At 34.7% G+C, this 26875-nt stretch overlaps 3 protein-coding genes across 7 annotated transcripts in view; 2 read left to right on the top strand and 1 right to left on the bottom strand.

Moving 5' to 3' along the window:
• The window catches only part of usp22 (ubiquitin specific peptidase 22), a 50836-nt gene extending 46416 nt beyond the window's left edge, over nucleotides 1-4420 (top strand). For all 4 annotated transcript variants that reach the window (XM_039674327.2, XM_039674328.2, XM_039674329.2 and 1 more), the window contains 3 exons: nucleotides 315-377; nucleotides 2116-2265; nucleotides 3109-4420. In XM_039674327.2, the coding sequence (XP_039530261.1) occupies nucleotides 315-377; nucleotides 2116-2265; nucleotides 3109-3151 (256 nt within the window). In that variant the 3' untranslated portion in view covers nucleotides 3152-4420. The remainder of the gene's footprint in view (nucleotides 1-314; nucleotides 378-2115; nucleotides 2266-3108) is intronic.
• Nucleotides 4421-6733: 2313 nt separating this feature from the next.
• Nucleotides 6734-26875, top strand: part of slc39a11 (solute carrier family 39, member 11) — a 190504-nt gene continuing 170362 nt past the window's right edge. For both annotated transcript variants that reach the window (XM_089121761.1, XM_089121762.1), the window contains exon 1: nucleotides 6734-6834. In XM_089121761.1, the coding sequence (XP_088977887.1) occupies nucleotides 6771-6834 (64 nt within the window). In that variant the 5' untranslated portion in view covers nucleotides 6734-6770. The remainder of the gene's footprint in view (nucleotides 6835-26875) is intronic.
• tnfrsf13b (TNF receptor superfamily member 13B) lies at nucleotides 6829-14030 on the bottom strand. Its single transcript, XM_039674325.2, has 5 exons — nucleotides 13991-14030; nucleotides 11909-12078; nucleotides 10448-10564; nucleotides 9431-9679; nucleotides 6829-7938 (listed from the first exon to the last, which is right to left on the bottom strand). The coding sequence occupies exons 2-5, from the start codon at nucleotides 12021-12023 to the stop codon at nucleotides 7688-7690; spliced, it is 732 nt and encodes a 243-aa protein (XP_039530259.2). The 5' UTR covers nucleotides 12024-12078; nucleotides 13991-14030; the 3' UTR covers nucleotides 6829-7687.

Genomic DNA, 26875 nt, shown 5'->3' on the forward strand with positions numbered 1-26875 from the left:
GTTTTAGCTGTGGTGTCAAATTGGAATAGAGGAATGTGAATTTTCACTGATATCTACAATCTTTGTGTCATTACTGCCTGTTTTGTGTCATGGCTGGCTATATATATAATATATATATATATATATATATATATATATTTTTTTTTTTCTTTATTTTTAAGTAAAAAAATAAATAAAATAGTTTACGGCCTTGTTCGTCAGTATCTGATGCCTGTAAACAACGATGGCAACATTCAGACATGGATTCATCATGGATAAGTAAGTGGAGTGACTCAGCAAATGAAAAGCTAATGTATTTTCTGTTTGTCTCGTAGTAAAGAGAGCCGAATGAATGGACAGTATCAGCAACCAGTGGACTCATTAAACAACGATAACAAGTAAGTGACTGACTCAAAATACTGCATCCGCTCCTGCTGTATTATCCAGTTTTTATGTGATTGTTGCGTGCAAAAATCCTTGATTATGCGTCCTGTTTTCTTTGAAAATATGATGGAATATGCGGGATTTTTATGCAATGAAATTGCGGGAACTTGCAAAAACTGCGGTTTGATTAAAAAAAAAAAGTGATTCCCCAACACCCTGATCTCACTAGACTTCTGCCTTAATGTAAAGAGTCATTTCTTATTACTTATGATAAGCAAACATCAGTGTTGGGGAAGCTACTTTGAAACTGTAGTTTGACAAGCTACAGTCGTACGGTCAAGCTACCCGTTTGGAAAAGTAGTTAGCAACACTACAAGTTACTATCAAAAAGGAGCTAGCTACATTGAAACTACTTTTGCTTTTTTGAACAACGTATATTATAAATAACTGAGGAATGTTTTAAGTAAAAAATATTTAGTGTTTAAAACAAGGCAATGCAATTATGATTTCAAAGACTATTGTTTTATTGCACACCACACTCAAGACTGTTTGTCAAAAGTGCAAAATTGCAACAAATAGCCTACAACATTGAGAGAACAAAATATACATCCAACGTAAATTGCGTGTAGAACATTTTCTCAAAAATACCGATTGAACTTGGACAAAGAAACCATGGGTTATTAACGTTACTTGTTTCTCCATCCTCCAAATCTGCCGTCACGTCTTGCTCCATCATGGATAATCATAATATGGGTGTGTCAACCCACTTCTGTACGTCAGTGAACCGTTAGCCGCAAGACGCGTGATTAAACAACAGGTGGCGGTAATGGCAAAAAAATGAGTTTGTAATCTAACAAGAAGTAGAATATCCTTGCGTCGAGCTTTTGCTCGTGCTACACCGCTACTTGCTGCAAAAAGTAGTTAGCTACTGGAAAAGCTACACTGTTTAAAAAGCAACTGAGCTACTGCCAAGCTACTGAAAAATGTAGTTAAGTTAGTAGCGTTGCAACTTGTACACTGGCAAGCATATACATCACAGACAGTGCTGGAATATTTCAGTTTTATTTCAGATCAAACTTACAAAACAACTTCTGTAGCTTTACAAAAGGAATATGCTACAACTTCTGTAAAAATGAATAAATAAAGTATAAAAAAATTAAGTGTTTTACAGCTTTTCGATGATGTTCACGTCGCTTCGTAACGTTCCCATGGCAACAGATTATGTCACTTTATAACGTTCCCATGGCAACAGGTTATGTCACTTTATAACGTTCCCATGGCAACAGGTTATGACACTTCATAACGTTCCCATGGCAACAGGGTACATCACTTCGTAACGTTCCCATGGCAACAGGTTATGTCTCTTCATAACGCATAACGTTCCCATGGCAACAGGGTACGTCACTTCGTAACGTTCCCATGGCAACAGGTTATGTCACTTCATAACTCATAATGTTTCCATGGCAACAGAGTACGTCACTTCGTAACGTTCCCATGGCAACATGTTATGTCACTTCATAACGTTCCCATGGCAACAGGGAAATGGCGGAAAGCGGCTCTTGTGTGAAGCAAACGCAACATTTTTCAACTTTCTGCAAAGATAAATGTGACTTTTTTTTTTGCAACAAAAATGCGTGGATTTTGAAATCGGAAATCTGCAATTTATGAGGCGAAAGTGCTATATTGTATCTATATTGTTAAAAGCGCTATATAAATGAAGGTGACTTGACGTGTGTGTGTGTGCGCGCGCAGGTATTCTCTGTTCGCAGTGGTGAATCATCAGGGCACGTTGGAGAGCGGCCACTACACCACATTCATCCGGCAGCACAAGGACCAGTGGTTTAAGTGTGATGACGCCATTATCACTAAAGCCAGCATTAAAGATGTCCTGGACAGCGAGGGGTCAGTCTCACACTCGTCTACACACGCCACAACTGTAGTGACGTTTGAGTTTCATTGCATTCAAAACCAAATATCCAACTTTTGCAGATAAATTATGCTGGACTAGAAATAACTATACTTTGATTTATTGTAATGTTTTCCTTAAAGTGAGCTTATGCTTTCTTAAAGGGACAGTTCACCTACAAATTTCTTTTTATCTTAACACTTTATTATAACTGTATGCTATGAATCATTAGTTAAGCATCCGTTAACAGTTGATTCATAATTTATAATAGACATTAGTAAGCAGTTTATAAATACAGCTATAAATGGTTTATAAGCATATCTATAATGTTTAATAATTGTATTTTCATATTTTATCAATGATCAGTTTGTCATTACTGAATGAAGTATTACATAATTTACAATCCAGTTATTTAGGAGTTGTCAGGGGTTTGTAAAAGCTTCACGAGGCATAAATAGCCCTCACAAAACTACCTGAATTAATCAGTAGGAATACATGTTTAAAAAGCATTTATTAAAGGGGTGCTAAAATGTAAAATAAGTCTCTGAAGGTTTAGCTCAAAATACCCCCTAGATATTCTTAGAAAGCATGTTAAAATTGTCACTTTTTGAGTGAGCAAAAACGCACTGTTTTGTGTCTGTCCCTTTAAATGCAAATGAGCTGCAGCTCCCAGCACAGGGGGCGGAGCTTCAAGAGCTCACACACTGACTGAACGTTTCAAATACTTTTAGCCTTTTATGTTCAAAACTGGTTCGAAATGTGAATAGAAACTATATCATCTCATACATGTTGTTTCTAAAAATATATATACATGTACATTGTATTTTCTCTTTGTGCAGGTACTTGTTATTTTACCATAAACAGTTCCTTGAATACGAATAAGCCGAGATCCAGACGCGGTCCGAGTCCAAAGCTGTGAAGGGAAGATCGTACGAGTGACGGCGTGATGATGGAGAGCAGGAACAACACTTGCTCGTACCGGGACAGAAGAGTAAAAAATGCAGCCTTTCTCACTAAAGAACATTAAAAACAACAAAATATGAAATTAAAGAAAAAAAAAGAACGAAAGGAAAAAAAAATTACACAGCTAAACCAATCTGCACTGAGCAACCGGAGCATACTTGACAGAAAGAAGAAGAAGAAGAGGAGGAGATGGAGAACCTCCGGCACTACAGACACACACAGACTGACATCTCATCATCATCATCTTCATCATCATCATCACGCGCACTTCACTTTCAGTTGCGTTTTCACCCACAAACAATATAAAGCATTCACGTGCATCAGTTCCCTCGTCCTCAAATGATTTCTGGAGAAGTATATGAGGGGGAAATATTCCTTTTTTTATTTCTTCGTATGCATTATTGATGTACTGAATGCAAAAGAAAGGTGTTATTGGCTTAAAACTATATTGTCGGTTGAGTTTGGAAATACTGTCCTTGTCCAGCACTTTTCTTTTTTTCTTCATTCGGAAACGCTTGTTTTTCTTTTGGTTGAGGGCTGAAAATGTATCACACACACACATGCGCACATAAATCTATATATAAATATATTTTTATAAGTCCTTTATTTCCTGTTTACGTGTCCTACACCCCCATCTTTTCTCTTTATGTGCTTCGAGTCTTGGATATGAATGGAAAGGGTGTGTGTGCTTGGTTGCATCATGGGTTTCGTTTGCTGATGAATGTGGCTGCAGGTTTGTTTGGTTGTGAAGGCTTGTGTTTCAGACGCATTGTGAATGAAGACGTTTTTTTTTTCTGTTCATGTGATGCCTGTCGCCACCATGGCTCGATTCAGCAGTGTTATCCTCAGCCACATGTCGAGTGTGTGTGTGTGTGCGCATGTATGCATATCCTGTGTGTGTGCGCATGCAGGTATGTGGGCACCTGTGTGTTGGTGGTGTTAACGTGTGTGTGTGTGTGTGTGTGTGTACTGAATCAGTACTCAAACTTGGCATGCTGTTTAAACTGGATGCTAAAAGACTTTGGGGAGGATTTTATAAATGTTAATTATGTATCTATGTATAGTATGTATGTATGTAATGTATGTAAAACAAATCAATGGAAAAAAAAATGGTGAAGAAAAAAAGTGCTGTGTCTGATTTGCTCTCCGGTCTGAAACGAGGAATAATAACACGAGATTTCTGCTTTCCATAGGGTTTGGAAGGTTTTTATTTATTTATTTCAAAAGCAACGAGTTTTTCTACTCTTAATTAATTTCAGTTCTTTCTCATTCGCCACTTTATCCTTTGTTCTCTGCTTTCACCAATTCTTAAGCTCGTTTTTAGGGCATCTTTATGTCTGCTGCATGGAAAACCAAATGAATCATAATCTTATGACATGACAAAAACAGTTTTCTCATGCACTGGTCAGTATTTTGCCTTTATAACATCTCATCTTCAGGCTAGTGGAAAGACAACATCCAAAACATCCATTTCAAGGGATAGTTCACTTTGAAATTAATTTTTGATATGTTTTATTTTACCTCGAGGGCATCCAAGATGTAGGTGTCTTTGTTTCCACAGCATTTTCAATTTTAATATCTTTGGTCAAACCGTTCTTGTCTGTCAGTCATATAATGGAGGTCTATGGTCACCACCTCAAAGAGCATGCACAGAGAAGTCCAAATTAAACATGATTTAATGACTCGTAAATGTAAGTACACACTGATGGCCTAAGACACGAAACGAGCGGTTTGTGTGAGAAAACCAACAGTATTTATGTAGTTTTTACCTCTTGTTAACAGCCGTCAAACTGTTCTAAATCAGGTGTTCAACCCGCAAAGTTACGCCGGAAGTGATCTCTCGCACGTCGTCTACGTCATTAAATATTTACACGGAGATTTCGGAAGTTTTACCTTTCACTAAACATATTTAGATGTATCGAAATCGTCTTCCATTGCGATTTCCCGTATATCTAAATGTTTAGTGAAAGGTAAAACTTCAGAAATCTCCGTGTGACGTAGACGCGCGAGAGATCACTTCCGGCGTAAAGTTGGAGACTGTTCAGTTGACAGTTCAGTCTGATTCAGATCAGTTTGACGGCTGTTAACAAGAGGTAAAAACTATATAAATATTGTTGGTTTTCTCACACAAACCGCTCGTTTCGTGTCTTAGGCCATCAGAGTGTACTTACATTTATCATTCATTAAATCATGTTTAATGAGTCATTAAATCATGTTTAATTTGGACTTCTCTGTGCATGCTCTTTGAGGAGATTCCCATAGACCGGCATTATATGACTGACAGACAACAACGGTTTGACCTAAAAATGTCAAAATTAAAAATTCTGTGGATGCAAAGACACCTACATCTTGGATGCCCTTGAGGTAAGATAAAACATATCAAAAATGAATTTCAAAGTGAACGATCCCTTTTATCACACCATCCAGTTGCGCATCTGATATCAATCTATAGCCTATCTTTTAAGTTGGTGAGTTTGAGTCAGAAATCTCCTGTTCAGCAGCTTTACACACCAAACTTTACAGTTTAATTCATCTATATTCTTAAAGTTTGGTCATATATCGGTCGCCTGGTTACAACATTTAAACATGGCGAAAATGTATTTTCTGCTGTCTGTTGGCAGTATTTTCTGACTTATTGAGTGATAAACAGAAATCCAAAATACCCTCTGTTAAAAACCTGTACATTTCAACAAAATCATAGAATTATGAACCTTTCGGATTTCTCTTCTGAAAATGTTTGCAAATTGCTGCATATTTAGTAAGATAATACCTCGTTTGCATATTTAAACACTATTTCAGAAAACTTGTGATGCAAAACAGTTGTCATAATGTACAGTGGTTAATCATTGGGTGGAAGTAAGTTAGTGACTGCACAACAGTAGGATTCAGGGAGATAAAATCTTATTTGTTTTCTCCACAGAATATACTGACTCTGAGCTCCAATGTTTAACGATTAAATGTGTTTCCAAGACAAAGTATTGTGTTTAGTAGCTGTCGTGTAGAGTAACATGCCTCAGCAGCTGTGTCGTTGGGCCGTCCGCCATATTGGAACAGTCAAAGCAAGCAAACGGTCATGCATGTATGAATTTTATGACTTTAGCAGATGATTTTGCTAAACTAACACAATATAACAACACGAAGGCGTAATCTAACATGACAATGAGCAGCTTCCATAGTACTGCTGAAAACATTTTCAAAGGTACCAGTCAAACCTGTAATATTGAGTTACTGCACATAAAAACCACAAACCAACACATTCTCAACTGTGAAAGGTTATCCCATTTCTTAGGGAATTTAGATAATTCACACAAAACATGATATGCTCTTGTTGTGTCGTTGCGACATATGGTCAAAAATGTGAACGTGACTTCTGATTGCCTAGAACTTTAACTTGGTGATATTCCCGCGCACTCCAATCTCCTCTGGAACGCAGCGTTTTACTGAGAAGTGACGTCATGATGACCGTTCCAAGATGGCGAGCCTTGTCTGGAGCGGTCGAAGTCGGTATACATATGATAATATCGTAGATATCTTATCTATGAAAGAGTCACTCTTGTATGGAAGCCCATTTCCGACACGTATAAAAATCATCCTGCGTCGCGGTAAGTCATTAGCTTTTTTAAATGGAAATTGTGACTTAAAAAGTAGAAATCTAAATCGAAATAGACACATTTAGGCTAAGTAAATATTATGACTTAAAAGTCAACGTCATAGTTTTGACATTTAAATTAATCATGATGTCATAATTTTAGATAAAGAGCAATCTTAAATATTACTTTTAGTGTCATGATTTGTTAAGTCTTAATTTGGACTTTTTATGTCATAATTTCAAATTAATGTCACAATTTTACTTTTTAAGTCTTAATTTTGATTTTGTCATAATTTCGATTTAGTAGGTGATAATTTTGACTTTTTAAGTCTTAATTTCGATGTATGTTTTAATTTCGATTTAGCGTGTCATAATTGGGCCTCTGTCCTGCAGAGTTTAGCTCCAACCCTGATCAAACACACCTGAACAAGCTAATCAAGGTCTTCAGGATCACTCACAGGTAGGTGTGTTTGATCAGGGTTTGGGCTAAACTCCAGGACCGAGTTTGAGAAATCCTGATTTAGAATTTTGTCATAATTATGATTTACCTCAGCTTGATTTTTTTTCTTATGTGGAATAATTATAGCCTAGTTAATCATTTCAAAGTATGGATCGTGTGTGTTTGACCTTTGAATCAAATGGTGATTTATGAGTTATTCTGTTGGTTTTGTTCATGGTTCGAGGCTTTTCTGCACGTCTATCTATGGCATGGCGAATATGACCGAGAAAGCTATAGACTATAGGCTCCTTTCAAGACGAAGCTGGCTTAGAGAGTGTGTTGTGCTCTAATAAATAGCATTTATTAAAACTAAAATGACATTGATTTTCCATAGGAATGTTTGAGTGTGAACGCACTCGTTTCTCCCTCACACTCGCATCTGACTAGTGTATTCACACAAGCTTGTTTGAGTAGGAGAACATATGATCCTGAACGGCCGGCTCTTGTCGGAGTGTGTGAGCGCTGGATGATGTGTGTGTGTGCTGTTGTTCTCTCCGGCCTGCTGATAGAGTGTGTGTGGCGCCACCGTGTGGTCAGAGAAGCAGTAGACGCATGTTTCTGTGGCTCTCGATCTGTCCTGATCCTGGTTCACATCAGCAGCTCGAGTCATCAGAGAATCTGAAACAGCACAAACACATGATTCATGCCAACCTTGGAGAAGATGATGTTATGCTAAAAATGTTTTTCAGTTGATGGTGATAGAAACATTTAGATTTAATTAAAATTACAAGTGCTGGGCCACGAGTAATCGCATCCAAAATATATGTGTGTGTATTGTGTAACATTGTTTTGTATATATAAATACACACATCTGCATGAACGCCAATACGTTTAACAATTGTTAACTATATAAATTAAATATAATATTATATGAATTTATTAATATTATTTATTATATTAATATACATTTTATATTAAATTAAATATAATATAAATTATGTATAAATATAGCCTGTATACATTATATACATGCAAATATTCTTTAATCTTAAATATGCATATGTGTGTTTATATTGGCCTATACTAAATAAGTTTACACAGTACACACACATCTATTATGTAAACACAAATTTTTTTGTTGAATGTGATTAATCGTTGCTCATAAAATCAAACACATTTATCCCCCCCCGGCCCCAAATTATGTTATTAAAATGCATTTAAAGAAACTGCACTTATTTCCATACACATAAAACACATATTTAATATGTATGTTTTAGATCCCACATCAATGTAAAGAACTATTTGATAAATGAATAAAAAATATATAAAAAATATTGTAGTATAACATTACGGCTAAATCTGTCTTCATAAATCCTGAATATGTTTTGAGAAGTATAGATAAAGGGACAATCTAAAACGCTTAACATTGCTTAATGTAGACAGTGTTATTAAAAGACCAAACTCAGTAAACACTTTATTCATTGCATTGGGTTAAAAGCCAGATGGGTTGAAAAGAAACCCAACAGTTAACTATTTATTTTTTATTATTAGCCTATTTTAATAAATAAAATACACTTTGTTTCCTAATACAGATTGTTTATTCATATAAAACAATAATTATGTCTCAACAAATATATTTTTAAATTACAAACTAAATTTTGGTATATTTAGAATTTAATTTAATTACACTCTAAAAATGCTGGGATGTTTTAACCCAACTTTGGGTCAAATATGGACAAACCCAGCCATTAGGTTACATTTTTAACCCAACGTTTTGAGTTTGTCTATTTATGACCCAAAGTTTGGTTAAAACAACCCAGCATTTTTAGAGTGTATGCATAGTTGACCATTATTAGTTGACTATTAGTTGACTACACAACTATTAGTTGTGTAGGCTACGTAATTTCAAAACACACAAGTGTACATACAACACATGTATTTAACCCAACAGCTGAGTTTTTTTTTTTTTTTTTTTTTTTTTGTAAAAATACCCCAACATAGTGAGTGACCCAACAGTTGTGTAACCCAATGGTTGGGTTATTTTTTATTTTTATTTTTTTTACTGTGTGGTATACTTTACTAGTAAGCTAGTTCACTACTTTGACTAGTATGCCTCCATTACGCCACGTGACGCGCTACAGTGTGCCCATGATAGTGCTGTTAGATTGACCTTTGGATGACTGGTCGTGCTGGTTGTGCTGGTCGTGCTGCGGTTTACTGGTGTCCTGCTGGTATTTGGCTCTTCTGATCAGCATCAGGATCGCAGTGGTCAGTGTGAACAGCAGGACAGTAACACACACACCCAGCAGTGAGAACAGCAGCGCCTCTGAGAATAGCGCGGGTGTGTGTGTGTGAATCCCTGCGCGCCCCCTGCCGGTGACCAGAGGAACTGCAGACACGCCTGCAGGACCCTGCGTCACTACAAAAAATAACATCTATTCTTACAGGAGGCTGTCACCAAATCTTACTCTAATGCTTATTTTGAAAATGTAATTTTTTGATATTTAAAGTATGATAACAGTGTGAATAAGGAGGCTTTTCTAAATAATTTGTTAATTTTATTAACATTTCACATTCATAAGTGTAAGTTTTCTAACAAAAAGCACCTTCTTAGTGACTTTAAGCATTGGTAAACCTCATGAAATCAAAATTGTATTTTTTTAATGGAATATTGCAGTATTTATCTCTTCTCTGATGATGTGGGCGGGGCAACCTGTCACTCACATGAGATCCACCAATAGCAAACCACAACCATCCAATCAAGCCCCGCCCACATGTGTTCTTGTAGAGGAGAAAAAAAAACAACGGAACTTCCCTTCATGACAAATTTAAAGTAAATTTAAAGTTTAAAGTAATTTAACGTTGAGAATTTAAAGAATTTAATTAAAAGCTAAAATGTCATGTATAAGAGCTCGGAGAGGTTTAAGGTCACGTGACTCATTCCTCAGTGAGTTATGATTGAGGACATACACAAATAAGTATTCATTACTTCAATGAGCTTAATGTTTTTCGGCATTAAAATATTACACTAATTTTTCGCTAACTGACTTTGTATATTTCTGAAATGCATAACTTAGTTCCTCCTGATAACAGATCACTCTAAATTGCAATGTGGACTCATGCATTTTTATGTGTATTGCAAAAAGCACTATACAAATAAATGACAGAATGCACATGCTGTACTCACTCTTGCAGGCGTGTCGGCAGGCCGACGGGTGACTGCCACAGATCTCAGAGCAGTTCAGACACTTCTTCAGTAGCCGGTCATAGAACTGACCCGACACGGCTTTACATCTCCAGGACACTGCCGACACAACAGATCACGTCATCACACACATCTTCACTCATCATAGCGGATACTGCTGAACCGCTGTTTCACGAGCGCTTCGTGATGTTTAATGTAGTCGAGCAGAGCTAAATAAAGTAGATGCTTTGGTGTTTAACTTTATATTACCAGTTGGTTAAATCTCAGTACATAAAAGGGATAGTTCACCCAAAAATAAAATAAAAATCCCATAATTGACTTGCCCTCAAACCATTCTAGGTGTATATGACTTTCTTCTTTCAGACGAACACAATCAGATTAGATTAAAAAATTGGCTCTTTCAGGCTTTATAATGAGCGTGAATGGCTGGAGAAAATTTTGAAGACAAAAAAGTTTATCTATCGATCATAAAAGTGCATCTATCCATCATAAAAGTGAATCTATCCATCATAAAAGTGCATCTATCCATCATAAAAGTGCATGTATCCATCATAAAAGTGCATCTGTCCATCATAAAAGTGCATGTATCCATCATAAAAGTGCATCTGTCCATCATAAAAGTGAATCTATCATCATAAAAGTGCATGTATCCATCATAAAAGTGCATCTGTCCATCATAAAAGTGCATCTGTCCATCATAAAAGTGCATCTATCATCAAAAAAGTACATCTATCCATCATAAAAGTGCATCTGTCCATCATAAAAGTGCATCTATCCATCATAAAAGTGCATCTATCATCATAAAAGTGCATCTATCCATCATAAAAGTGCATCTATCCATCATAAAAGTGCATCTATCTATCATAAAATTACATCTGTCCATCATAAAAGTGCATCTATCCATCATAAAAGTGCATCTATCATCATAAAAGTGCATCTATCCATCATAAAAGTGCATCTATCCATCATAAAAGTGCATCTATCTATCATAAAATTACATCTGTCCATCATAAAAGTGCATCTGTCCATCATAAAAGTGCATCTATCATCATAAAAGTGCATCTATCATCATAAAAGTGCATCTATCATCATAAAAGTGAATCTATCCATCATAAAAGTGCATCTGTCCATCATAAATGTTCATCTGTCCATCATAAAATTACATCTGTCCATCATAAAAGTGCATCTATCATCATAAAAGTGCATCTATCATCATAAAAGTGCATCTGTCCATCATAAAAGTGCATCTATCCATCATAAAAGTGCATCTGTCCATCATAAAAGTGCATCTGTCCATCATAAAAGTGCATCTATCCATCATAAAAGTGCATCTGTCAATCATAAAATTACATCTGTCCATCATAAAAGTGCATCTATCCATCATAAAAGTAGCAATTCACAACCTCACCACTAGATGCCGCTAAAAACAACAGTGTAACTCACCGCAGTATTCAGAGCAGCGTGTGAGAACAGGGTTGTTGTGACACACCAGACTGCAGGACACACACTCTCGCACCAGCCGGTCCATGTACTGGCCTTCACCACAGCGCTGGGCCATCGCTCAGTCCACACACACACACACCTGTGTTCCTCTGAATCATGAGGGACTACAGCTGAAAGGAATGAGATAGTACACACACCTCTGGACTTTGAGTTTCTCATATTCAATCTTATAATTCATCACACAAAGACGCTGATCTTCAAAGCATTTTCTCATTCGGATTGGCACTTCAGTTAAAGATGAGCATACATGTTTGGATATGGACAAAATTATTTTAGATTCCATGGATTTGATAAACTTTTGTTAGTTTCACATTGAACTAAAATAAATATATTTATTAGTGCGTTGCCTGATGTACATAAAATTATATGAATCGTTATTATATATATTAAAATATATGATAAAACATAAGATATCATCGTTATAGCTACTAAACATGGAAGCTTGTTTCTGCCACTGAATAAAAAATAATAATAATAATAATAATTGCAACTTTTTATCTCACAATTGTAGTCAGAATTGTGAGATATAAAGTCGCAATTCTGAGAAATAAAGTCGCAATTGTGAGAAAAAAGACAGAATTGCGACTTTTTATCTCACAATTCTGACATATTTTCTCAGAATTGTGAGATACAAACTCTCAATTGCAAGTTATCAGGCCAATGGGGAAAACAAGACTAACTTTCCCCCCCTCAGAATAGTTTATATCTCACAATTCTGAGCTTACAACACGCAATTTCGACTTAATATCATGCATTTCTGACTTTATAACGCAATTGCGAATTTACATCAATCAATTCTGACTTTATAAAGATTTATACTGAGAAATAAAGTCAGAATTGCGACTTTTTAACACATGTGCGTGCACACACACACACACAAACACACATTTACCAGTATATTACCAACAGTGTTGGGTAAGTTACTCTAAAAAAGTAATTAATTACTAGTTACTAATTACCTCTTCAGCAGTGTAATTAGATTACTGTACTAATTACTCTCTCTAAAAAGTATTTAATTACTTTTAATTACTAATTACTTTCAAAATCCCATATCAATCTCAACCAGCTGAATAATACAAGGATAGACATGAATCTGTTTTAATTCTTTTAAATAAATACTATAAAATTGCATGAATTATCCTTAAACTGACCAAGGTGGAGAAGGTTCGATTATAAAAACATACTTTTTAGCATCAGACAATATATTTTGATGTTAAACCCACTATTTTTTTTGTGTCTGATCTCATTACATTTCACACTTTTTCCATACGTATTTTAAAATAATTCATACGAATTTGTACGAGTGCGGTCGTAATATTTAGACACCTCATAAAATGCATACGAATCGCTGTGAGATCGGATTGATCTATACACAGTATTTACCTCAATTACATCAGAAGTAACTGTAATTAAATTACAGATAAATTAAGAGTAATCCCTTACTTTACATTTTTTTAAAGGGAAAAGTATTTAAATTACAGTAACTAATTACTTGATTACTTACTGATTACCAATAATAATAAGCATTCGACTGTCCCTGTTAAATTAATATAAGCAACATTTTAAAAGTTTGATACTTTTTATTTTACGGTAAAATTTTTTTGTTTATTTTGTATTAAACATTTAAGTGCTGAGTAATAATAATTAACTACAAGCACTTACTATAGAGTTAGTTGCACTCAATTATGCATATTATACAGCTATTATTACATGTGTAACAAGGACACTATAAAATAAAGTGTTACCAAAAGTTCTCATAATCCATTAATCTCAATTGTAAAATTATTTAAAAAAAAAAAAATTCTAAATGAGCTTCATGAATGTTGTGAATCTGTTAATAGCCTGTAAATATCAAGGACATTCACTACTCTTTTTACACTAAAAATAAAGATGTCGTAGTATTTACTAATTTTCACTTAAACATTTTAATAGTAAATTTCACAAATAATTAACACATTTGGATTAGACTTGTAAAGTATCCTCAAACAAGCAGGCTCCGCGTGTAGTTCAGTGATGACTTACCTCGAGCGGGACTGAAGACATGAGGTGCTCTGTGGTTTAGTTTCTGTGTGTGTGAGATTATTTCTACCAGCAGATGATTTGAATGTAACCACACACACACACACACACCGTCTCAGGAGACCACACTGCTGCAACTGCTTTTTATTACATGCAGATAACATCGGATGATTTCATAGATGTCTCACTTTATTATACACGTAAATCTGAGACAAAAAAAAAAAACATTTTTCATGTTCAGTTTTTTCACAAAACTTTCATGAAAACTTTCACAAAACTTTGAAAAACTTTCAAAATATTTTGTTGTATGAATATTTGAACATGCGATATATCAAAAGAAACAACAGAGCCTCATTTGAAACAACGAAACCCTAGTTTCATGTTTTCTTTTTAATCAACACTTTTCATTAAAATATATATATATTGAAGAAAAATGGAAGAAACTCTTTCACTGCCTGCCTTTATTTATTTATTTATTTTAAAGTTGCCAGTCAGTCATGTTGTGTGAAATTATGCTGTACCCACATTGGACCAGTGGTTTGTAAATGGATGGATGAATGATTCAGCTGGGCGCCATCTTCTGGGGAGACGTGGGAATACATTTGGCATGACCCTCACAGTGCATTATGGGTATTCTCTGGCTGTCGAGCGCACATTGGTAGTACAATCGTTGTTGCGGGGCATTATGGGATTGAACGAGTGCTCTCGATAACATCCACTATGATAGTGCTCTATTTAAGGCTATGAGGGCCTTTCTTCGATTTTAGAAGATGCTTAACAGCGCCCCCTATACCGTATAACAGTGAAAACAGAAATGACGGGGAAAGAGAATATTGACGCGTTTGAATTCGACACAATGTCGTATGGAGGAGATTAGGAGGAAACTGTGGCTTTACCAAGATCAACAGCTCTGAGCTGTGATATGAACGAAACGCCATTGGCTATTTTGAAAAGGGGGAGGAGCTGTTTGATATGCCCCGCCCCCTCTCTTCCCGTTCCTGTTTCATGGCTATGCGTTTCAAGGCACTTCATTGGGAGTTTAAGATCGGTGTATGACATCAAAGAGGGATTCAAAAGCACTCACATTTTTATTTGCGGTAATTGTTAACGCAGAAATAGTTGGCAGCACTGCGATTAAGTAAGCCATTATGAAAGAGATAAAGAGCTATTTCTACCTGATTTACATTTTTTTTTTCAATTGTTAGCAATCGTTTACCAATTCTTAAAGGGATAGTTCACTTTGAAATTAATTTTTGCTATGTTTTATCTTACCTCAAGGGCATCCAAGATGTGAGTGTCTTTGTTTCCGCAGTATTTTCAATTTTGATATTTTTAGGTCAAACCGTTCTTGTCTGTCAGTCATATAATGGAGGTCTATGGTCACCACCTTAAAGAGCATGCACAGAGAAGTCCAAATTAAACATGATTTAATGACTCGTAAATGTAAGTACACACTGATGGCCTAAGACACGAAATGAGCGGTTTGTGTGAGAAAACGAACAGTATTTATATCGTTTTACCTCTTGTAACAACAGCCACGTCCAAGTGATCTGAGGGCGCCTCATTGTTCATTGTTCACTCATTGTTTACACAGAAAAAAGATTGTTAGTAAGACGACTAATTAAAATGGTACTAATTTACGCTTAAACCGTCGTAAAAGAAAACAATTACGTATGCTCGCGCAAACTGTTCTCCACTTGCTCAGACCGAAGCGCCCGCGCCCTCAGATCTCTTGGACGTGACTGTGATTACAAGAGGTAAAAACGATATAAATACTGTTGGTTTTCTCACACAAACCGCTCGTTTCGTGTCTTAGGCCATCAGTGTGTACTTACATTTACGAGTCATTAAATCGTGTTTAATTTGGACTTCTCTGTGCATGCTCTTTGAGGTGGTGACCATAGACCTCCATTATATGACTGACAGACATGAACGGTTTGACCTAAAAATATCAAAATTGAAAATACTGCAGAAACAAAGACACCTACATCTTGGATGCCCTTCAGGTAAGATAAAACATAGCAAAAAATAATTTCAAAGTGAACTAACCCTTTAAAGTAAAGTAACCCTTTTTCTAAACTCTTAACACAGCGACACGCCGACGTCACACAATTAGTCAAATAGTTAATTTTCTGGCCAAAAACAAAAAACAAAACACACATTTTGTTAAATAAATACAAATTCTCCATTTCAAAATGCTATAAACCTTATTCTACATACACTATAACTCTATCAAAACACAGCATCAAAATCGAATCATTCTTTCTAAACACTAGCTTTTCTATCCAACATGAACATACAGTCAATCGTAGCACAATGTCTGTCAAAATAATGACAATTGATGACATTATGAAAGCTAAATTACTTAAGTCATGTGTCAGTTCTAACTGCTAAATCACAATAAACACACACACACACACACATACACACACACACACACATATATACTGTATATATATATATATATATATATATGAAGAGTTCAGATGCAAAAGCCTCTAAGTGCCATTTGAAATTTTCTTCTAAAATGATCATTTTTTATCAAGATTGTATATTTAAGTTCAGTAATTTCACTTAAATGGCAATGAAGATTACCTATTAATTGTCATTTAAGTGAAATTACTGAACTTAAATATACAAGTTTGATAAAAAAATCATCATTAAAGAAGAAAATTTCAAATGGCATTTAGAGGCTTTTGCATCTGATCTCTTCATATATATATATAATTCGGTTTCATATTGTAAGCCATTCAACATTTTTGGATGTGTGCACTCTGGGCAACTATCTAAATGTGAAGGTACTTCATAAGGCTGTATATTCTGCGTATATAACAGTAGTACGGGGGAATATCACTGTAGTAAAAGCTTTATATGGGTTTTTAATGAAATAAAAACATAATATTGCTGCCATTGATCAACAACACGTCCAGCATGCATGGCCTTTGGTTACTATGGAAGCTTTTAGAATGAAAAAATAGACTTTTTTATCAGCACAAGTCAGACTTTTTTTTTCTTTTCTCAGAATTGTGACATATAAAGTCCCAATTACTGTCTTTTATTTTCTATTCCATGGCAGAAATGACCTTTCATGGGTTCCAGATGAACATAAAGATGCACATTATTCCCACTCTCCCCTAGCCTTTTATTTCTCTTATATATGAATGGCATGCGAGTGTAAGTTTATATGCTGATGACTATGGGGTTTAGTGTTTTAGCAATTCAGAAAAAACTGTAATAGAAGAAGCTCCTTTATATTTTAATATGTATTTTTCCAGGGTAAGTGAGAAACATTGTTATAATATAGGCAGAGTCTAATGGATATTACATTAAGTAATTTTATAGTCTTTTGAATAGCCTACTCTAGATGTAAAGAGTGTCAAAATGGTTGGCTTTACTAAGTTGGCTATTAGATAGGTTGTTCATTGTAACTAACCCACTGATGTCACATGACTACTTTGATGATGATTTATTTCCAGTATACCGTACACACATACACAAACTGTATTCTGAAGATGAACGGGCTTGGACCGACATGACGGGAAAATTATTTTCATTTTTTGGGTGAACTAACCCTTTAACATCAAGTCAGTCACTATATTATACAATAATATATCTTGATATGTGTGTTTTATGTGTATATTGTTATTCGTTTTGTCTGTCTTCTCTGTCTTTGGTCAACGTCAGTTGTTTTAAATGTGCTATACAAATAAAATTGTATTGTACAATCCTATATAGGCTGCAGTTCTTCAGCCCGTTTCATACCCATATTGGCTGGGTAATTACAACGAGTCAAACATAGCGACATGTTTTTTTGTTTTTGTTTTTTTAAACACAAGAATTAAAACAAATGATCTCCCACTGAATGTTTGCATGAACTAAATGACTAGAGAAGATGTTCATCTCAGCGCAGATGACTCAGATTTACACAATCCTCTGGGGACATCGCTCAAGTTTTGTTTCAAAAGATGAATATCTCTTTTCAACTCATTTTGTGCCACTGATGTTTGCAAACAGCTTCCCCCACATTGTTTAAATTCATAAATCCACAGTAAAATGAGTCGTGCTGTTAAGTTCGGAGTAATTGTGATCATTATCTTTTCGGTGACTTTGTGAATGACACACCAATTCGTATTTCCATTTTCGCCATGCTATCAAGACGCATAATTCAGCGTGTTTATGAACGCCGTTGACTCAAAGTTATTACTGTATGTATAAATATATGACTTACCTCAACCCAGTCCCTAAACCTACCCGTCACTGGGGTTAATGGCATTTATGACTGTTCCCTTACCATCCTAGGAAAAAAAGAGATCGCTCCCTAGATGTAGATGTACATTTTGCTTCGTTTCGCGCAGACAATTGACGGCGTGTACGGACACGCGGACGTTAATGGCGTAGACATACACGCATACACGCGGATAGCTCAAAATGTGTAGAGATAACACGGCACTTGACTCGAAAGTGCCGTGTATGTTTACGCAAAAGTCGATACGATACTGAAGATACCGAATCGATACGATACCGAAACGATACTGAAGAGAAAACGCAAAAGTGGCGTTGCGTTATCACTTTTTATTCTGCGTTTAGACGAGCGTTATGGGTGGGAAATCCGCGTGCATATGGTGACGCAAAAGTATGTGAAATTCGATATAGTGTGCACTCCAGACGGCTAGGTGGCGATGTGAAGCACTGATGCACAACAACACCAAGTCCGCGCGCCGGCGTACAAACTTCACTATCAAGCAGACTTTTGAGTTTTTACCGTTTACACCGGAACGCGGCGGTGGAGCGTTTTCTAACATTTCCACTCTGGAGGGTGGTTTCACTTTTTTGTGTTTTAAAGCTACACTGTGTGATTTTTACCCCATCTGGTGGTGAAAAGGTATATGACCATCCAGTGAATAATAGTTTCTGTTCCCCTCAATTCCGATTTCGTTTTAACTCCTACGGTGGCCAATGTAGTCCAAGATTAACAAGGCTTCCAGTTCGACCTCGTCCATGAGTGTTAACTCAAACGTAAACGCGAAAGGCGAAGCTTGAATTAACGGGTATGTCCCTCTTTGGCTAATGTACTTTCAAGATGGAGGGGCAACATGGCGAACCCCTTACCCGTATGTATTTTCAATGGCGTATTATACACTCACGAGAATACTTTATTACTTGAACGAAGTAAACATACATTAAAGGGTTAGTTCACCCAAAAATGAAAATTAAGTCATTAATTACTCACCCCCATGCTGTACCAACCCCGTAAGACATTCGTTCGTCTTCGGAACACAAATGAAGATATTTTTGATTAAATTTGAGAGCTGTATAACTACCACATTGGCTCCTAAGGGACTGGCTCTTGACGGCCCAGAAAGTCAATGAAGAAAATGTTTAAATATCCCAAGTGACTACCGTGGCTCAACTATATGTTTATCAAGCGACGCGAATACTTTTTGTGCGAAAAAACAAACAAAAATAACGAGTTTATTCGACTATTTCTTTTCTTCCTTGTAGGCCAGAACGAGAATTCCTTATAGATTTCCACGACCCGAGATTTCCACGAGATTTGTGATCTGCTTACACTACTTCAGATCGCAATTCTCGCGCATGCGTCGTGGAAATCTATAAGGAAGTCTCGTTCTGGCCTACAAGGAAGAAAAGAAATAGTCGAATAAACTCGTTATTTTTGTTTGTTTTTTCGCACAAAAAGTATTCGCGTCGCTTGATAAACATATAGTTGAGCCACGGTAGTCACTTGGGATATTTAAACATTTTCTTCATTGACTTTCTGGGCCGTCAAGAGGCAGTCCCTTAGGAGCCAATGTGGTAGTTACTGTATACAGATCTCAAATTTAATCAAAAATATCTTCATTTGTGTTCCGAAGACGAACGAAGGTCTTACGGGGTTGGTACAGCATGGGGGTGAGTAATTAATGACTTAATTTTCATTTTTGGGTGAACTAACCCTTTAATGAGCACATATATTTTTGAAAGAACTAAGTGTTTTTAGCTAAGAATAAACTAAAAGAGTTACACAGTGTAGCTTTAAGCCCCAAAAATGCTGTCACCGTGTAAAAGAAAGGCACATTTGATCAAATATTTTTACATGTTCACCCGCAAGCCTTCATCTTGTATGTTTTGCCTTTACACACCTAAATATGTACATTTTAGGTGCTAATATGTACATTTTAGGTGTTAATATGTACATTTTAGGTGCTAATATGTACATTTTAGGTGCTAATATGTACATTTTAGGTGCTAATATGTACATTTTTAGTGTTAATATGTACATTTTAGGAGCTAATATGTCCATTTTAGGTGCTAATATGTACATTTTAGGTGCTAATATGTACATTTTTAGTGTTAATATGTACATTTCAGGAGCTAAAATGTCCATTTTAGGTGCTAATATGTACATTTTAGGTGTTAATATGTACATTTTAGGTGCTAATATGTACATTTTTAGTGTTAATATGTACATTTTAGGTGTTAATATGTACATTTTAGGTGCAAATATGTCCATTTTAGGTGCTAATATGTACATTTTAGGTGTTAATATGTACATTTTAGGTGCAAATATGTAAATTTTAGGTGTTAATATGTACATTTTAGGTGCTAATATGTACATTTTAGGTGCTAATATGTACATTTTTAGTGTTAATATGTACATTTCAGGAGCTAATATGTCCATTTCAGGAGCTAATATGTCCATTTTAGGTGCTAATATGTACATTTTAGGTGCTAATATGTACATTTTAGGTGCTAATATGTACATTTTTAGTGTTAATATGTACATTTTAGGAGCTAATATGTCCATTTTAGGTGCTAATATGTACATTTTAGGTGCTAATATGTACATTTTTAGTGTTAATATGTACATTTCAGGAGCTAAAATGTCCATTTTAGGTGCTAATATGTACATTTTAGGTGTTAATATGTACATTTTAGGTGCTAATATGTACATTTTTAGTGTTAATATGTACATTTTAGGTGTTAATATGTACATTTTAGGTGCAAATATGTCCATTTTAGGTGCTAATATGTACATTTTAGGTGTTAATATGTACATTTTAGGTGCAAATATGTAAATTTTAGGTGTTAATATGTACATTTTAGGTGCTAATATGTACATTTTAGGTGCTAATATGTACATTTTTAGTGTTAATATGTACATTTCAGGAGCTAATATGTCCATTTCAGGAGCTAATATGTCCATTTTAGGTGCTAATATGTACATTTTAGGTGCTAATATGTACATTTTAGGTGTTAATATGTACATTTTAGGTGCTAATATGTACATTTTTATTGTTAATATGTACATTTCAGGAGCTAATATGTCCATTTCAGGTGTTAATATGTACATTTCAGGAGCTAATATGTCCATTTCAGGTGTTAATATGTACATTTCAGGTGTTAATATGTACATTTTAGGTGCTAATATGTACATTTTAGGTGTTAATATGTACATTGTAGGTGTTAATATGTACATTTTAGGTGCTAATATGTACATTTCAGGAGCTAATATGTCCATTTCAGGAGCTAATATGTCCATTTTAGGTGCTAATATGTACATTTTAGGTGTTAATATGTACATTGTAGGTGTTAATATGTACATTTTAGGTGCTAATATGTACATTTTAGTGTTAATATGTACATTTCAGGAGCTAATATGTCTATTTTAGGTCCTAATATGTACATTTTAGGTACCTTTCACCCAAACTGGTCCACAACGCTGCTTTACGTAACCGCGAGTGCATTAGCATTCATTTCTGAATCACAGGTGTTTGATTTAGGAGATGAGAACATGATGAGGCTCAATCCAGCTCGCAGTGCAAGTAGACATTACTGAACATCATTGTATGCATCCACTATATTATTGATGATACCTTTTTGAAGGTTTTTGGCTTACTTATGGCCTTTTTGTGCACTTGAGTTTAAAGGGATAGTTCACCCAAAAACGTAAACTCTGTCAGTAATGACTCTCCCTCATGTTGTTCAACCCCGTAAGATCTTCTGAACACAAATTAAGATATTTGTGATTAAATTTGTGAGCCACTGTCGTCACCGATGTCTTTAATAACTTTTCTGTGCTGGCAAGTTTCAATTACAACAAAAGCCTATGGAGGAGTGATCCAGCTCACAGATTTAATCACAAATATCTTAATTTGTGTTCAGAAGATCTAACAGGGTTGAAATCATGAGGGAGAGTCATTACTGACACAGTTTACATTTTTGGGTGAACTATCCCTTTAACTGAGACTTGAGAGTTTATAGACATTTATTGCAATATTTAGGTGTTATAAACATGATTTCTCATCTTACAAATCATCTGTTTCTTATTTTCACTGGCATGTCTCTATGTGTGTATCTTTGAGTCTACATTCAGAGTGAGTAAAACACTTTAAGTACTGTTGAAGTCAGACTTTTCCTCGAGTCGGATTGGAGTTGGTCACTTGTAACTTGTAATGGAGTCGTTTTCTGCACTTTTCCTCAAGTATGGTTATAGGTACACCTCTGTGCTGTTGTGTTGAAGCCGAAACTGATCACACACACTCATTTGAGCACATCCTTGCACCTGCCGTTCTTTTAAATAGACTTGATATAGGCAAGCGTGTTTCTTAGACGACCTACAGAAACTATCAGGAGAACTATTATAAGGTCTGAGCGAGTATGACAGTGCAGTGTGTGACTGGGGTTCAGTGAAGCCAAACCACACACACAGATGGTGGATCGGGACAGGAAGAGCTCGCTCAACACACACACACACACACACACACCTGTTGACTCAAAATACAGTCAAAGCCTTAGTTTGTAGATGATAGACACTGCATTGATTAATGTCTTTGGTTTCATTGTGTGTCAGATATTAGAAATGAGTGAGGATGCTAAATATACAGTTTTCATTCAGTGGGATGTTTAATGTGTATTCATTGTTGATCATAATTTACAGTATTTTATAAATAATCATATATTGTACCGTTCAAAGGGTTGGGGTTAGTATGATTTTTTTTCTTTAAAGAAATAAATATTTTCATTCAGAAATGATGCATTGATTAAACTGATCAAAAGTGACAGTAAAGACATTTATAATGTTACAAAAGTTAAATTTTCAACTGTCTAGTCATCAAAGAAAATGTATGTTCACCAAAACTGTTTTCAACACTGATACTAACATGATTAGTAATTGGACACCAATAATAATTGAGCAAAATCATCATATTACAGTGATTTCTGTAGGATCATGTGACACTGAAGACTGGAGTACACTCTCAGAAAAAAAGGTACAAAAGCTGTCACTGGGGCTATACCTTTATAAAAGGTAAACTTTTGTCCATTTTAGGTGCTAATATGTACATTTTAGGTGTTAATATGTACATTTTAGGTGTTAATATGTACATTTTAGGGGTTAATATATACATTTTAGGTGCTAATAAGTACATTTTAGGTGTTAATATGTACATTTTAGGTGCTAATAAGTACATTTTAGGTGTTAATATGTACATTTTAGGTGCTAATATGTGCATTTTAGGTGCTAATATGTGCATTTTAGGTGCTAATACTGTATGCACATTTTTAGTGTTAATATGTACATTTCAGGAGCTAATATGTCCATTTTAGGTGCTAATATGTACATTTTAGGTGTTAATATGTACATTTTAGGTGCTAATATGTACATTTTTAGTGTTAATACATTTCAGGAGCTAATATGTCTATTTTAGGTCCTAATATTTTAGGTGCTAATATGTACATTTTAGGTACTAATATGTACCACTAAGGTACCAATATGCAGCCTTTGGGTACAAAAGTGTACCTTTTGAAAAGGTACAGCCCCAGTGACTGCTTTTGTACCTTTTTATACACTCACGAGAATACTTTATTACTTGAACAAAGTAAATATACATTAATAAGCACATATATTTTTGAAAGAACTAAGTGTTTTTAGCTATGAATAAACTAAAAGAGTTACACAGTGTAGCTTTATGCCCCAAAAATGCTGTCACCGTGCAAGAAAGGCACATCAAATATTTTTACGTGTTCACCCGCGAGCCTTCTCATGTAAACAGGGCCTTCATCTTGTATGTTTTGCCTTTACTCACCCAAATATGTACATTTTAGGTGCTAATATGTACATTTTTAGTGTTAATATGTACATTTCAGGAGCTAATATGTCCATTTTAGGTGTTAATATGTACATTTCAGGAGCTAATATGTCCATTTTAGGTGCTAATATGTCCATTTTAGGTGTTAATATGTACATTTTAGGTGCTAATATGTAAATTTTTAGTGTTAATATGTACATTTCAGGAGCTAATATGTCCATTTTAGGTGTTAATATGTACATTTCAGGAGCTAATATGTCCATTTTAGGTGCTAATATGTCCATTTTAGGTGTTAATATGTACATTTCAGGAGCTAATATGTCCATTTTAGGTGCTAATATGTCCATTTTAGGTGTTAATATGTACATTTTCAGGAGCTAATATGTCCATTTTAGGTGTTAATATGTACATTTTCAGGAGCTAATATGTCCATTTTAAGTGTTGATATGTACATTTCAGGAGCTAATATGTCCATTTTAGGTGCTAATATGTCCATTTTAGGTGTTAATATGTACATTTTCAGGAGCTAATATGTCCATTTTAAGTGTTGATATGTACATTTCAGGAGCTAATATGTCCATTTTAGGTGCTAATATGTCCATTTTAGGTGTTAATATGTACATTTTAGGTACTAATATGTACCACTAAGGTACCAATATGCAGCCTTTGGGTACAAAAGTGTACCTTTTGAAAAGGTACAGCCCCAGTGACTGCTTTTGTACCTTTTTTCTGAGAGTGTAATGATACTGCAAATACTACAGCTTTGATCAAATAAATTACAGTTTAACATACAATCACATAAAACATTTATTTTAAATTCTGATGATATTTCACAGTTACTTTATTACTGTTTTTGCTGTATTTTTCATTAAATAAATATATATTATAGTAAATATTTTGTATAATACTATCATACTATTGCACATACACAAGTCAAATTGAGCATTGTTCATACATTAGTCTTTATTTGTTTGGTAAATAAATGTAATGCACTTCATTTTTGTCAATAACAACACTGAAAAAGGTTGGCGGATACTTGATAACACGTTTCTCTACAATTGTCAATAATTACAGGTCATGGACATGATGCTTAATCCATAAACAAGCCAAAAGATATACAGCTATCACAAGTCAATCACATTTAAAATATAAATCAAACCCCAAACTGGACAACAGAGGGAGACATTCTGCAACAAAAACAATTGCAAAAAAAAAGGGGGGGCTTATTTTGTCATCTTTATACATCAAGATTGTCTCATGTGTCAATACAGTATTTAGTCAGCCGTGTTAAAGGGTAAATTTGACCCAGAATGCACGAGATTAAACATAAGATTGATTTCTCTGTAATATTTTGTACACTGCAGGGATTATTTAACATGATAAATTCCCACTAAAAGTCATTACCAGCCACTTTTAAACACAAATGCATACATACAACTTCACATAATTACTTATAATATATATATATAACATAATATTACAGGTTGGTCATGTGCATTATTTTGCATTTTTAAAAGGCAAGACTTTAAATTATGGTTTAATTTAATAACGTTAGTTATCTAAAAGCATGAACATAAACCAACAATGAACAATAGTTCTACAGCCTTTATTAATATAGTTAAACTTAATTTAGTAATGTTTATGCTCTGTGAACAAACAAACAGTATAAAATTCTATTTCTATGAATTAACCAATGTTAATAAACATATTGCTCATTGTTAGTTCGTTAATGCATTAAGTTAAAAGGACGCCTGTGCCTTTGGGAAATTTAATTAAAAACACAATCCCGCTTGGTTTCTCCACAAATGACCTGACAACATGTTTGAAGAATGTTTTAATTAAACCTGAGGATTATTCCGCTTGAGTGAATTGTAATAAATTAGATCTATAAAATAAATAACTAGGCAAAAATGACATCCAGCGACCAGGGAATGACAGGCACAGCCTGACACTGAGTTTATTTGCTTCATCCTTAAGATGACACACACACATGCACGGCAAGAGAAAAGCAATACACAACCTTCAATCAAAGCAACTTATGTAGAGTACGAGTCATTTTTTCAAGGCTTGTTCACGGTATGGTGAAGAATGACATCTTTTAGGGCTGTCAAACGATTATCCAAAATAAAAGTTTGTGATTACATAATATATGTGTGTGTGTGGTGTATAAAATATATTATATATATATAAATACACATACATGCATGTATATATTTAAGAAAAAAAATATTGTAGTGCTGGGCAACGATTAATCACGATTAATCGCATCCAAAATAAAAGTTTGTGTTTACATAATACATGTGTGTGTACTGCTTATAATTACTTTGTATGTATAAATACACACACATGCATGTATATATTTAAGATTTTTTTTATTTATATATAAAATATTAATATTTATAAATAATATACATTTACACATGCAATATATACATGCACATATTTCTTAAATATATACATGCATGTGTGTGTATTTATATATACAAAATAATTACACTCACATGTATTATGTGAACCCAAACTTTTATTTTGGGTGCGATTAATCGCGATTAATCGTTGCCCAGCACTAATATATATATCAATTACATGCAAATATTTCTTAAATATTTACATGCATGATGTGTGTGTATTTGTATACAAAATGATTATACACAGTACACACACATATATTAAGTAAACACAAACTTTTAATTTGGATGCGATTAATCGTTTGACAGTCCTATAATAGAAAGGGAATGCTATAGGGCATTTCAGAATGTTTGTAAACAATAGGCACCGCGATACTTCCGGGTGGCAGAAC

The sequence above is a fragment of the Pimephales promelas genome, chromosome 17, assembly GCF_988280905.1.
Source record: "Pimephales promelas chromosome 17, fPimPro1.hap1.1, whole genome shotgun sequence".
NCBI lineage: Eukaryota > Metazoa > Chordata > Actinopteri > Cypriniformes > Leuciscidae > Pimephales > Pimephales promelas.

Coding starts and splice junctions, on each gene's coding strand:
- tnfrsf13b (XM_039674325.2), bottom strand. CDS start 12,023: ATGGCCCAGCGCTGTGGTGAAGGCCAGTACATGGACCGGCTGGTGCGA. Junction 10,565..11,908: donor ACGCTGCTCTGAATACTGCG/GTGAGTTACACT, acceptor TTGTGTCGGCAG/TGTCCTGGAGATGTAAAGCC. Junction 7,939..9,430: donor GCACGACCAGTCATCCAAAG/GTCAATCTAACA, acceptor GTGCTGTTTCAG/ATTCTCTGATGACTCGAGCT.